Source organism: Gekko japonicus, unplaced genomic scaffold (genome assembly GCF_001447785.1).
Source record: "Gekko japonicus isolate JY-2015 unplaced genomic scaffold, Gekko_japonicus_V1.1 scaffold505, whole genome shotgun sequence".
NCBI classification, from domain to species: Eukaryota; Metazoa; Chordata; class Lepidosauria; order Squamata; family Gekkonidae; genus Gekko; species Gekko japonicus.
Window position 1 is genome coordinate 359,224 of NW_015169788.1, and position 13,392 is coordinate 372,615.

The 13,392-nt window shown below is 55.5% G+C and overlaps 1 protein-coding gene across 1 annotated transcript in view; it reads left to right on the forward strand.

Moving 5' to 3' along the window:
- Window positions 1-7,194, forward strand: part of PARP10 (poly(ADP-ribose) polymerase family member 10) — a 19,103-nt gene extending 11,909 nt beyond the window's left edge. The window contains exons 6-11 of the mRNA XM_015416960.1: window positions 36-248; window positions 506-626; window positions 1,200-2,177; window positions 2,323-2,462; window positions 4,233-4,407; window positions 6,301-7,194. Coding sequence (XP_015272446.1) covers window positions 36-248; window positions 506-626; window positions 1,200-2,177; window positions 2,323-2,462; window positions 4,233-4,407; window positions 6,301-6,602 — 1,929 coding nt within the window. The 3' untranslated portion in view covers window positions 6,603-7,194. The remainder of the gene's footprint in view (window positions 1-35; window positions 249-505; window positions 627-1,199; window positions 2,178-2,322; window positions 2,463-4,232; window positions 4,408-6,300) is intronic.
- The last annotated feature ends 6,198 nt before the right edge of the window (window positions 7,195-13,392 follow it).

The following is a 13,392-nucleotide window of genomic DNA, read 5'->3' on the forward strand; positions in this document are numbered from 1 at the left end:
GGCTGCCCCTCTGTGTGCCTCTCTTTCCCTTGCAGCTGAGTGGGGAGGCCGGGGCCTGCGGGGCAGCTGCCGAGTTGCTGCAGAGCCTGGCGGGGGCCGTCCACACCCAGACCGTGACCCTGCGGCTGCCGGGCATCAGCCGCTTCCTACTGGACGGACGGGGCCAGGCCATCGTGCAGGAGCTGGAGAGGCGCTTCCGCTGTGTCGTTGGGCTGGAGAGGGTCCGCTGGAGCCCCCCACTCTCGCAGGTACGGGTCCTCTGAGGTGCCGGAATGGTCCCCTGCCCACAAGGAGGGAAGAGGTGGCGTGTCACGTGGGCACCTGGGGAGGTGGCGAAGGCCTGGAGGGGCAGGAACACAGGGGCCAGGTGGGGGAGGGGAGGAGTAGGAGTGGGGGGGCAAGGGCCTGGGGGGGGACGGCGCGATTTCCCATTGGGGAAGAGTGACTGAGGGGCAGGTTGGCCGCTGGCGCCAGGGCCTCTCTCACTTTTGCCCTGTCCCCGCAGCATGAGCTGGAAATGTCCCAGACGCCTCTGGCCCTGAGCTGCCGACGGGATTCCGCCCACGAGGAAGAGCAGGCCCGAGCCCTGCACGGAGCCGCCGGCGAGCAGAGCAGAGCCAGCCTGGGTAACCAACTCCCCTCCTGCCCCCGCCCCCCCCCCCGAGGTCTGGAAGAGGAGAGATGAGAACCCGGGTGGGGGGGTCGCCCCGGAAGGGCGGGCTCTGGGGATGTGCACCTGCCTCCCCTGCCAGCCACGGGCCTCCCTGGGGGGGGTCGGTTCCGTGCTGCCCGCCCATCCGAAAGCCTGCTGTGGGGGGGAGGGCAGGGACTCTCAGTGCTGTCCCCTGTCTGCGATGGGGAGTGTCGTGGAATTGGGGAAACGACCCCCCACAGCAAGCCCACGTATCTCCCCATCAACGCTCCCTCTAAGCTGTGGACTCTTGTGAGCAAAAATCCTACTTTGTGAACTGCTGGCATTAAAGTTGTGAGCGAGCGATTCGGCTGCTGCATCAATTAGTTTGCTCTGGAGCCCCATCCCTTCCTGAGCTAAGACACAAATGTGTGAGCCAGAGGCTAAAAAACGGTGAGCAGGCTCACACTCACTCTGTTTAGAGGGAACCCTGGTCCCCATCCTGTTCCTGCCGTTGTCCCCTCCCCCTCCTCCTCCTCCTCCTCCTCAGCCTCTTCTCCCTTTGCAGAAGAGATCCAGGGCTTGCTGGTGGCTCTCCAGCCGGCCAGTGTCCCTGCTGCTGCTGCTGCTGCCCCTGCCGAAGGGGAGGCCTGGGCCCTGGGCGGCCACGAGGTGGAGGCGGAGGACCTTTACTCTGCGCCGGAGCCGGAAGCCGTGGCGGCGCCCTCTGCTGGCGAGGAGGAGGCGGCGGTGGTGGTGGCGGTGGACGAGAGCCTGGAGGAAGGGCCGCTGTGCCCCATGGCTGACCCCAGCATGGCGGAGGAGGAGGCCCAGCTGCTGCTGGCCATACAGCAGTCGATGGACAGTGCCGGGCAGGAGGAGGAGGAGCTGCGGCGGGCCATGGAGGTCTCCCTCCGCTCCTACCAGCAGGAGAGGGCCGAGGCGGCCAGTCCTGACGCAGCCCTCGAGGCGGTGCTCAGCATCTCTCTGGAGGAGGCCCAGCAGACGGCCGACGCGGCCCAGCTGGTCCTCTGCGCCGTGTCGGAGGGGGACGCGGCCTGCCTGTCTCAGGAGCTGGAGGCGGCTCTGCGGGCGCAGCTGCGGGAGGAGACGGTGCACAACGAAGGCCTCCGCTCGCTGCCCCCCCTCTGCCTCGGGTACCGGACCCACCTGGAGCGCAAGCACGCTGTGAACATCTCGCTGGAGGGCGCCGTGGCCACGGTCCGTGGCTTTGCCGATTACCCCGTGGCTGCCACCCGAGATCTCGCGCTGCTGCTTACCCGGCTGCTGCGGGCGGAGGCGGCCCGGGGGCTGGGGGGCGTCTGCTGGGTCCACTGGCATGCCTCGGGGCGTGGGTCTCCCACCCCGTATTCCGCGGAGGCCAGCGCGCTCCTGGAGCAGGCCTGGTGCCGAGGGCACAAGCGGGTGGACGTCTTCTTTGACGGGCAACCGTTCACCATTGACTTTGAGCGCATGGAAGAATACGACATTGGCAATGCCCGGACTCTGCCCATCGGCCGTACCGAGCGTCCAGTGGCCCCCCCAGGTAGGTGCCCCCTCCCCCCCGCCCAGGCCGTGCAGGTGCGTTGGGTGTGGCATGGCCTGAGGAGTTGGGTCTCCCGCGGTGGGGGGAGCGGGGGGAGCTCGGCCCCGGCATCCTTCCCCTGGTGAGCGACGGCTGTCATCCGCAGCTCCCCGCAGCCCCACAGCCCTGCCAGGCGACGAAGTGAAGCTGATGCTGCTGCCCGAAAGCTCGGAGGAGTTCCAGGAGACGGTGCGGCGGTTCTACGGCACGCTGGAGGATTTCCACAGCAAGATCCGCATAATAAAGGTTTGCAAGGGGGGTGTGTGTGTGTGTGTTGGTGTCTCCGGCTTGCAGCTTCTCTTCCTCTCCTCCCGACCCCTGTGTTGCCCTTCTCCTTCCATGGGGAGACCACTCGCTCTGTGTTCAGGCCACGGGCTTGGCTTGCAAGGTCCAGCAGGTGAGGCCACGGAGGGTTCTTGGCAAAGAAGAAGAGAAGAGATTGGATCTATACTCCATGGCCCTTCACTTCCCAAAGGAGTCTCAGAGCGGCTGACAAACTCCTTTCCCTCCCCCTCCCCACAACAGACACGCCCTGCGAGGTCGGTGGGGCTGAGAGAACTCTGACAGAGACTGCTCTTTTTCAAGGACAGCTCTTGTCAGAACTACCGCTTGCCCAAGGTCATCCAGCAGCTGCAAGTGGAGGAGGAGTGGGGAATCCAACCCGGTTCTACCAGATTAGAGTCCGCGCACTTCACCACCCCACCAAACTGGCTCTTGAGGGGCCCGTGATGCGGCTGGGGGTGGGGCGGAGCTGCAGCTTTCCTGGTCACCCGAAGGCCTTTTCCTGTTTGGTGTCAAGCTCTGGCACATCTGTTGGCCTTCTGTGTTCCTATTAGACATATTATTCTTTAGCGTTTGCTTTTTGCCTTGCCTGCTTGTAATTGCTGTACCTCTGCCCTTGCTTGCCAGTTGACATTCCGGGGGTGGGTGGGGGGAGGTGTTGCTTGAGCATTAGGGAGTGTCGCTTGGCAATCTTCTGACGCGAGCCCCAAGACCCCTTTCTCTTGAGACTGTCCTTGGCGGAGTCTGTGCCAGGCTAGGTTAGATGGGACAACCGTATCTCTGTCTGAGTTGCTGTAGAAACGCGTGACGTTGGAGTGAATGGGATTTTGGGGTTCTACCGATATGTTGCTTTTCCCCAACTTTGAGAATTAGTCCTAACAAGGAGTTTGAACCCACAGCATCTCATATTGTCTCTAACAAGGCATCATACTGCCAGAAGTGTGTGTGTGGAGAGGGATTTGATGGGGGTCCTGACACTTGGTCTGACTCTGGTTCCCAACTCTGGCTTGGGAAGTTCTGGACATGGGGGGGGGTTTGGGGGGTGGAGCCTGGAGAAGGCAGGGTTTGAGGAAAGGGACAAACCCATAGAGCCCACCGCCCCCAGCAGCCATTCTCTCCGGGGGAACTTGTCTCTGTCATCTAATACTGGGAGATCTTCTCTTGGCCCAGGGAGAGATTTTTCTCTAGACTTGAATGCCAGTCGCTTCAAAAACTGCAAGCTACCAACGACTGTGCTGGTTTCGCTTTTCTGTTAAATGCAATCCGTCAGTGGAACTTTTTAAGAAGCATGGCGGGGTCTTCACATCTAGGCTGCAGCTTCCTTGGGCCAGGAGGGGCTGCCCAGGGAATTTGGGGGGGGGGGGGAAGGGGGGGGGGTTTGTAACCTGGACCGTCCCCCAGGAGAAAGTAAAATCCCCAGTCCCAGTTGCTGGCTGCAAGGGCCTGGTCTCCTCGGAGGGGCAACCGGCCGGCAAGAGAAAGGGGGGTGAAGGAGCGTGGATTTCTCTGCTCCGGGGAAGAGATGCCTCTGTAGAGAACCCCTTCTTGTCAGAAAGCCTCCCGGGCTCTGCACCGTGACCCCTTCCCCTACGGAGGGGAATAGGCAGGCTGATCATCCTTGGCAGGTGTTACCTCGGAGCAGAGCTCAGCAGAGGTGTGTGGGTGTTCCACCCCCTCCCGCCGGCTCCTTGCCCCCCTGACCTGCCCCCCTTGCCCCCTAACCCTCTCTGGCAGGTGCAGAAGCTCTACCACCCGCTGCTGTACCAGCAGTACATGCTGAAGAGAGCTGCCATGGAGAAGGCGTGTGGGCACCAGGAGGTGGAGCGGATCCTCTACCACGGCACCACGGAGCCGTCCAGCCGCGAGATCTGCCAGTTCGGCTTCAACCGCAGCTTCTGTGGCAAGAATGGTGAGGGGCCCTGGGGATGACCGGGAAAGGGGCTGCCGGGTGCTCAACTGACCGGGGGGGGGGGGGGCCCCTGCGACGTCTACCCTGCTTTCCTCCCCGGTGGGGACCCTGAGAGGCTGCCATTGTCCTGCTCACCTCCGTTTTGTCATCACAACTACCCTGTGAGGTAGGCTAGGCCAAGAGGGTGTGGCCCAGGGAGCTTCCATGGCAGCGTGGGGCTCTGAACCTGGGTCTCCCAGACCCTCAGTGACACCCTAGCCCCTGATTCGCCTGCTGCAGGGGCACCACTTGGGCCTCTGGGCCGGGTTGGGGGGAAGGTTTCTAGAGCAGCCATTTTCCTTTAAACGGAGCGGAGCAGAGGGCTGGAAGCAGCTGGGGGTCTTTGGGTCCTGAGGGCTTCACCACCCCGTCCATTTGCCAGTGCTGAATGTCATTTGCCACGTTATTGCCCACTCGCGTGATTAAGAGCGATCCCCCCCGGGGGGGAGGCGCTTCACCACCTGCCTTGGTTTTCACCACCATGAATAGCTTGGGAATCATCCGCAAACCTGGCCGCTTCTCTGGTCACCCCTGCAGCCCAAATCCATAAGAACATCGGAAGATGCTGGGTCAGACCAGTGAGGGTCCACCTAGTTCAGCATCCCGTCTCACACAGGGGCCAGCCCATTCCCATGGAGGGCCAACAACAGGGCAGAGAGGCCGAGGCCTTCCCCTGAGAAGAACCTAAGAAGAGCCCTGCTGGGTCAGACCAGTGAGGGTCCACCTAGTTCAGCATCCCGTCTCACACAGGGGCCAGCCCATTCCCATGGAGGGCCAACAACAGGGCAGAGAGGCCGAGGCCTTCCCCTGATAGGAATCTCAGAAGAGCCCTGCTGGATCAGACCAGGGAGGGTCCCTCTAGTCCAGCATCCCGTCTCACACAGGGGCCAACTGGTTCCTCTGGAGGGCCAGCAACAGGGCAGAGAGGCCGAGGCCTTCCCCTGAGAAGAGCATCAGAAGAGCCCTGCTGAATCAGACTAGGGAGGGTCCCTCCAGTCCAGCCTCCCGTCTCACACAGTGGCCAGCCAGTTCCCTCTGGAGGGCCAACAGACATGGCAGAGAGGCCGAGGCCTTCCCCTGATGTTACTTCCTGGTTCTGGGATGCAGAGGCTTTAGTGCCTCTGGTTGTGGAGGCTCCCCTCAGTCACCATGGCGAGTAGCCATGGTGCTAGACGTATCCTCCATGCATCTGTCTAATCCTCTTTTAAAGCTGTCAGCTCCTGTGGGCCATCACTACATCCTCGGGCAGCCAATTCCACGTTTCTGTGTTAAGTAGTTATTTCCTTTTGTCCTGAACCTACTGCCCATCAGCTTTAATAGATGCCCTCCTAGTGTTTTTTTTTGGGGGGGAGAAAAAATCCGGATCACTTATGAGCCAAGGCAGACCCCTGGGGCACCTCCTGGCCTGGATCCGGCCATCCTGCCCGTGGCCTTCCTCCAAGGGAAGGGCTGCTTGTGCTGGAAGAGGAGGGCCTTCAGGCTTGAGCCAGAGGGAGAGGAGTCGGCGTGGCAGTTAAGAGTGTCGGCCCAGGATCTGGGCAGCCCAGGTTCGAATCCCTGCTCTGCCGGGGCAGCTGGCTGGGTGACCCTTGGGCCCAGTCACACACTCTTAGCTTCGCCCACCTCACAGGGTCTTTGTGAGGAGAATGATGGAAGCAGCTTTGGGTCTCCACTGGGAAGAAAGGCCGGATATAAATACATAAAATGTGAATGACAAAGAGGGAAATAACTTTGCTCAGTGCTGGGTCTCCCCCCCCCCCCCCACGGCTTCCTCTCCACCCTGGCCCGTGGCATCCCTCCCGCAAGCGCCCCCCTCCCCCACTGACGGCTGGCTGCTTCTCTTTCTTCCGCCAGCCACGCGCTACGGCCAGGGGGTCTACTTTGCCGTCCAGGCCTTCATTTCGGTGCAGGAGCAATACTCGCCCAGCAGCGCGGACGGCGACAAGTACATCTTTGTGACACGGACTCTGGTCGGGGACTACACCACCGGCAGCCCACAGCTGCGGGCGCCGCCCCTGCGGGAAGGAGACGCTGCGTTGCGGCGCTATGACAGTGTGGTGGACAACCTCCAGGCGCCCTCCATCTTCGTCATCTTCAACGACACGCAGGCCTACCCCCAGTACCTCATCACCTGCCAGCGCTCCAAGCGACGCTGACGGGACCCCGCCGGGTGGAGCCGCTGGCTGGCGGAGGAGGAGGGCCCCCCTGCTCCCTCGCGCACCCTCGCGCTCCCTCTTTCTCAGGGCCCTTCTGATCCAAAGTGTCCTTCTTGCGCGGTCCGGGGCAGGCTCACGAGGGCAGAAGGCCTTCTTTTGGCCCCTTGTTTTTGGACGTTTGAGGCTGGGCTCACGGTGGGGGTGGGGGGTGGTCTCAAGACCGGGAAACAAACCACCACCACCAACACGGAGGGAGGCAGGCCCGGCTCGTCTCGTCTGGCCCCCGCTGGCAGTCCTGTCCCTGTTTGACTGGGCATTCACGTGGCGGGGGGGTGGCGGGGGCAAGAACCGGACCTTCCACTGCTCTCTTCACCTGCGTTCTGCACAGCTAGCCAAACGTCATGCCCAGATTCAACAGACTGTGTGTGGGTGTTGGGGTTTGGGTTTTTTTTTGACACATTGCTGTCCTGCCACTAGCCCAGTAAATGGTCTGAATGCTTCAGCTTCTCACACCCAGTTGTATTATGGAGTCTACGTGGCTGGATTTCTGGGATCTGTGAGCCAGCGCTCCTCGTCTCTCTGTCTTTTCTCTCACCCCCCCCCCCCCCAGCGAAGGAGGGAGGGGGCTTTGGTGGGGCCCTGTTTCCCCACCCACCCCTTTCCCCATGGCAGGGCCACACCTCTCCCTTTTTGGGGGGATAACTGGAGGAGGAGGAGGAAGAGATTGGATTTATACCACCCGCCCTTTACAACCCAATGGAGTCTCAGAGCGGCTGACAAACTCCTTTTCCCTCCTCCTCCCCACAGCAGACACCCCCTTTGAGGTGGTTGGGGCTGAGAGAGCTCTTGACAGAGACTGCCCCTTTCAAGGACAGCTCTTATCCGAACTATGGCTTGCCCAAGGTCATCCAGCCAGATGCAAGCGGAAGAAGTCGGGGAATCAAACCCGGTTCTCCCAGATGAAAGTCAGCGCACTTCAACCACTACACCAGACTGGCTCTCAAGACTTCCTGCTGCCAGGCTGGATTTTTCTGACGGGGGGGAGGGGAGGGGGGGAGGCAAGCTGTGGGTGGGCCTGGCTCCCTCCCGTTCTGGAAAGGGGAAGGCCTGGCCTGGTGGGGGAGGGGCTTGTGCTGCTGCCAGACCCGTAGCCACGGTGGTGCCAAAGAGGGGCAATGCCCCATCGGACATTCCTGATAGGTGATTTTAACTACCCACACATTGATTGGGTCAATATGTGTTCTAGTCGAGAGAAAGAGATTGAGTTTCTAGACACTCTAAATGACTGTGCTATGGAGCAGATGCTCACAGAACCTACCAGGGGAGAGGCGATCCTTGATTTGGTCCTAAGTAACACTCAAGACCTGGTGAGAGATGTAAAAGTGATTGCACCGCTTGGGAACAGTGATCATAATGTTGTTGAGTTCAACATTTGTACAAATAGAGAATTGGCCAAAAAGACTCACACAACCATTTTTAACTTTAAAAGGGGTAATTTCTCTGATATGAGGGGACATGTGGGGAGGAAACTGAAAGGAAAAGTAGAAAGGGTCAAAACCATTGGGGAAGCTTGGAAACTATTTAAAACTACGATCCTAGAAGCTCAAAAAATATATATTCCGCAGGTTAGGAAAGGCACAAACAGGTATAGGAAAAAGCCTGCATGGTTTAACAAACAAAGTAATGGAAGCTGTAAAAGGTAAAAAGGATTCCTTTAAGCAGTGGAAAGCTAGTCACAGTGAGGCTGATAAAACGAAACACAGGCTATGGCAAATAAAATGCAAGTCTGTGGTCAGGCAGGTAAAAAGGGAATATGAGGAGCATATAGCAAAAAACGTAAAAACCAACAATAAAACTTTCTTCAAATACATTAGAAACAGGAAACCAGCCAGGGAGGCAGTGGGGCCCTTGGACAACCAAGGGGTAAAAGGAGTATTGAAGGATGATAGGGAAATGGCTGAGAAGCTAAATGCATTCTTTGCCTCCGTCTTCACTGTGGAAGATGAGAAGTGCTTGCCCACTCCAGAACCACTGATTTCAGGAGGGGTGTTGAAAGACCTGAGTCAGATTGAGGTGACGAGAGAGGAGGTCCTAAAACTGATAGACAACTTAAAAACTGAAAAATCACCAGGCCCAGATGGCATACATCCGAGAGTTCTGAAAGAACTCAAATGTGAACTTGTAGATCTCCTGACAAAGATATGTAATCTTTCCTTAAAATCTGCCTCCATTCCTGAGGATTGGAAGGTAGCAAATGTCACTCCCATCTTTAAAAAGGGTTCCAGAGGAGATCCGGGAAATTACAGGCCAGTCAGTCTGACGTCGATACCGGGTAAATTGGTGGAAACCATTATTAAGGAAAGAATTAGTAGGCACATAGATGAACAAAACCTATTGAGGCAGACTCAGCACGGTTTCTGTAAGGGAAGATCTTGTCTCACTAACCTGTTAGTGTTCTTTGAGGGGGTGAACAAACATGTGGACAAGGGGGATCCAATAGATATTATTTACCTTGACTTCCAGAAAGCTTTTGATAAAGTTCCTCATCAAAGGCTCCTAAGTAAGCTCAAAAATCATGGGATAGAAGGACAAGTCCTTTTATGGATCAAAAACTGGCTAGTTCATAGAAAACAGAGAGTGAGTGTAGGTGGGCAATTTTCTCAGTGGAGGGTGGTAAGCAGTGGGGTACCGCAGGGATCAGTACTTGGTCCACTGCTTTTTAACTTGTTCATTAATGATTTGGAGATGGGAGTAAGCAGTGAAGTGGCTAAATTTGCGGATGATACAAAGTTGTTCAGGGTGGTGAAAACCAGTGAGGATTGTGAGGCACTCCAAGGGGATCTGTCAAGGATGGGCGAGTGGGCGTCAACATGGCAAATGGGGTTCAATGTGGCCAAGTGCAAGGTGATGCACATTGGAGCCAAAAATCCTAAATATAAATACACATTGATGGGGTCTGAACTGGCAGAGACTGAGCAAGAGAGAGATCTTGGAGTTGTAGTGGATAACTCACTGAAAATGTCGAGACAGTGTGTGACTGCAATAAAGAAGGCCAATGCTATGCTGGGGATTATTAGGAAGGGTATTGAAAACAGATCAGCCAATATAATAATGCCCCTATATAAATCAATGGTGAGACCTCATTTGGAATACTGTGTGAATATCATAATGCCCCTGTATAGATCGATGGACCTCATGTGGAATACTGTGTGCAGTTCTGGTCACCACACCTTAAAAAGGATATTATAGCTTTGGAAAAAGTGCAGAAAAGGGCAACTCGAATGATAAAAGGGTTGGAACACTTTCCCTATGAGGAAAGGGTAAAGTGCTTAGGGCTCTTTAGCTTGGAGAAAAGACGACTGAGGGGTGACATGATCGAGGTTTATAAGATTATGCATGGGAAAGAGCAGGTAAAGAAAGAGGTACTTTTCTCCCTTTCTCACAATACAAGAACTCGTGGGCACTCCATGAAATTGCTGAGCGGTCGGTTTAGAACGGATAAAAGAAAGTACTTCTTCACCCAAAGAGTGATTAACACTTGGAATTCACTGCCACAGGAAGTGGTGGCGGCTACAAGCATGGACGGCTTCAAAAGGGAATTAGATAAGCATATGGAGCAGAGGTCCATCAGTGGCTATTAGCCACAAGGTATAGCTAGGGGCTCTGGGGCAAGTGATGCTCTGTCTTCTTGGTGCTTGGGGGGGGGGTCAACAGTGGGAGGGCTTCTAATGTCCTGGCCCCACTGCTGGACCTCCTGATGGCACTGGTATTTCTGGCCACTGTGTGACACAGAGTGTTGGACTGGATGGGCCTTTGGCCTGATCCAACATTGGCGTCTCTTATGTTCTTATGTTGTATTCCTCAGGCCCCCTCCAGTCAGCATCGGGCTGGTATGAAATCTGTCACTAGTCTCTGTGTAAAGGAAAAAGGAAGTTGAGGTGAAAGGCGTGAATCCTGACATAAATCTCACAGGTGTGAATTCTCCAAGCAGTTGGCTAGAGCAGAAGTAGCTGAAGGGCTGAAGTGTCCCAATTTAAAAAGCCTGCAGGGGGGGAGGGGCAAAACCAGGTTGGAGTGAAGCAGTGTTCCCTTTAAGCTGAGTTATTGTGAGCTAGCTCACAGTTTCTTAGCCTCCGGCTCATACATTTTTGTCTTAGCCCAGGAAGGATGGGGCTCCAGAGCAAACTGATTGATGCAGCAGCCAGTGTTCCCTCTAAGCTGAGTTAGTGTGAGCTAGCTCAGTGTTTTAGCCTCCAGCTCACATTTTTCTCTTAGCTCAGGAAGGATGGGGCTCCAGAGCAAACTAACTTATGCAGCAGCCAAATCGCTCGCTCACCATTTTAATGCCAGTAGCTCATAAAGTAGAATTTTTGCTCACAAGACTCCACAGCTTAGAGGGAGCATTGGAGTGAAGTACAGATTAAGAAATGAAGGGGTAAAAATCATGTTGTTGCAGACCCAGTACAAAGCAAAGAAAAAGACAAGGAAGAAGAAGGTTGAATTTATACCCCACTCTTCACTCAGAGTCTCCGGCTCACAGTCTCCATCCCTCCCCTTCCCCACAACAGACACCCTGTGAGGTAGGTGGGGCTAAGAGAGCTCTGAGAGAAGTGTTCCTGAAAGAACAGCTCTGAGAGAACTGCAACTGGCCCAAGGTCACCCAGCTGGCTGCAAGTGGAGGAGAGGTGGGGAATGAAACTCGGTTCTCCGAGATTAGAATATGCCGCTCTTAACCACTGTAAGGTAAAGGTTCCCTTGCTCGAAAGCCAGTTGAATCCGACTCTAGGGTTGCGGGGCTCATCTCCATTTCAAAGCCGAAGAGCCAGCGCTGTCCGAAGACGTTTTCGTGGTCATGTGGCTGGCATGACTAAACACCAAGGCGCACGGAACGCTGTTCCCTTCCCACCGAAGTGGTACCTATTGATCTACTTGCAATTTCTTGCCTTCGAACTGCTAGGTTGGCAGGAGCTGGAACTAGAGACGGGCTCACTCCGTCATGCGGCAACTCGGGTCTCGAACTGCTGAACTACTGGCCTTCCACAGCCTGGAGTTCAGTGTCTTAACCACTTGAGCCACCGCAGCTCCTACTTAACCACTGTACCAAACTGCAGAACAGGCCAGTGTTCCACAATAGTCCTGCAAGAACTGTGGGGAATTTTTTTTTTTTTTTGACAGAACGGGCAAGATTTAGGCCCAGAAGCAAGTGAGCACAATTCTTCTTTCGCTAATCTATGCTACCCCACAGGACTCATAGGGGAGGGTTGTGGTGTTTGCAGTGAGGATGAGAAAGGATCCCTTTCCTGCCCCCTGTTGCTTGGCCCTGTGCAGGTTCACGTAGAAAGAATCCTGCCCACAGCCTGATCCCGTGCATTTACGGTCCACCTTTCTCACTTGAGACTCCGAATGAGTCACACAGTCCATCAGATGAGACTTCTGGTAAACAATGCAGTCAGACTTTATATCCATCTGAGACACCAAAAATCATTCGCCCTGATATGTCAGACATTGCAGAAAGGTAGGAAGCGATGCCATAAGAGCAGGATCATACATGCAGCAAGCAGGGAATGCATAACACCCTGTGTGGCAGTGCACAGCCCTCTTCCTTTTATAAAAGTTCCATCCTGAACCATTCTGTTATCCCGTAGCCCTGTAACCTTTACAGAAGTGCCCTCTTGACCATTCCGTTGTACGTAGTTGGCAGAAGGACAAATGCGTGGGAGCTTTGCCAATTTCTCCAGAAAGGCCGTTCCAGGGAACGGGGCCCACAGCAGAAGACGCACGTGTGTTGGGGCAGTTGCAGACCTTTCCCATTTCTTGGGTAGCCCCACTGGAAGCCTCCAGCTAGTGATTTAGTTCTGTGTTCAACGTGTAAATCATTTTAAAAATGTTTTTGTTGCTGTGATGTGCATATGGGGAGTCTCTAGAACCCTCTAGAACCCCTCATAACTAGAACCCCACAATGGCTACATTCCAAGCACAGAACTGCGACAGGGACTAGGGGTCTTTTTTAGAGAAGTGGAACCAATTTGGCCTCCGGACCCAGGTACAGAAAATCACCACCTGAACTTGTTTACGCAGAACCCGAATAACAACGCCAAGCTGAGTTTCAGCTATGGATGGTAGGATAGGCTTGGTTCTTGGTTTGAAATGTCCGTGCTGAGTGACGGAGCTTTCTGTTTCCGTTGCAGGAGGCTTTTGGAGAAAAGGAGGCTGCATTTACAGTTTCAGGTTTCAGTAACTGGAAGAGAGGCTCCTGCACTTCTTTAAGTCTGCAAACTCTTTGAGGGCATATTTATAAATCTAGTAAAGGGTGGTAGGACTGTCATCTGCCATGGTGTGTGCTAGATATGGTGTGTTGTGCGCTCCACCCTGCTGTCACAGCATTGTTTTCATTTTGTGCAATTCCATTTTCTGCATGTCTTGATGTAGCGGGTCAGAGACTTTGTTGCACTCTCCTATAGTGTTTTTCATCCTAGCCCTCTTGCATTGCTTATCAGGAGGCTGGTGCTGCTTGATAGCCCTGCTTTATGCCACCTAACCCACCAAGAGTCTCAAGTAGAAAACTGGCCTGTAGGTAAACAAAGGGTGATGTGCTGACCGCCACTGTACTCACTTGCCAACCTTCCCCCTTTAAGAATTTTCCGGCTGCTGCCCTTTTCTTGTCCCCCCCCCCCCCAAAAGGCACTCTTCCGGGCCTGCTGCGCGTCTGCTCTGGGGCCAGGCGGGGGTGCTCTTGCGCTGCTGGAGCAAGCAGGGTGTGGCCTGTGTGGGTTGGGGGGGGTGCAGTGGC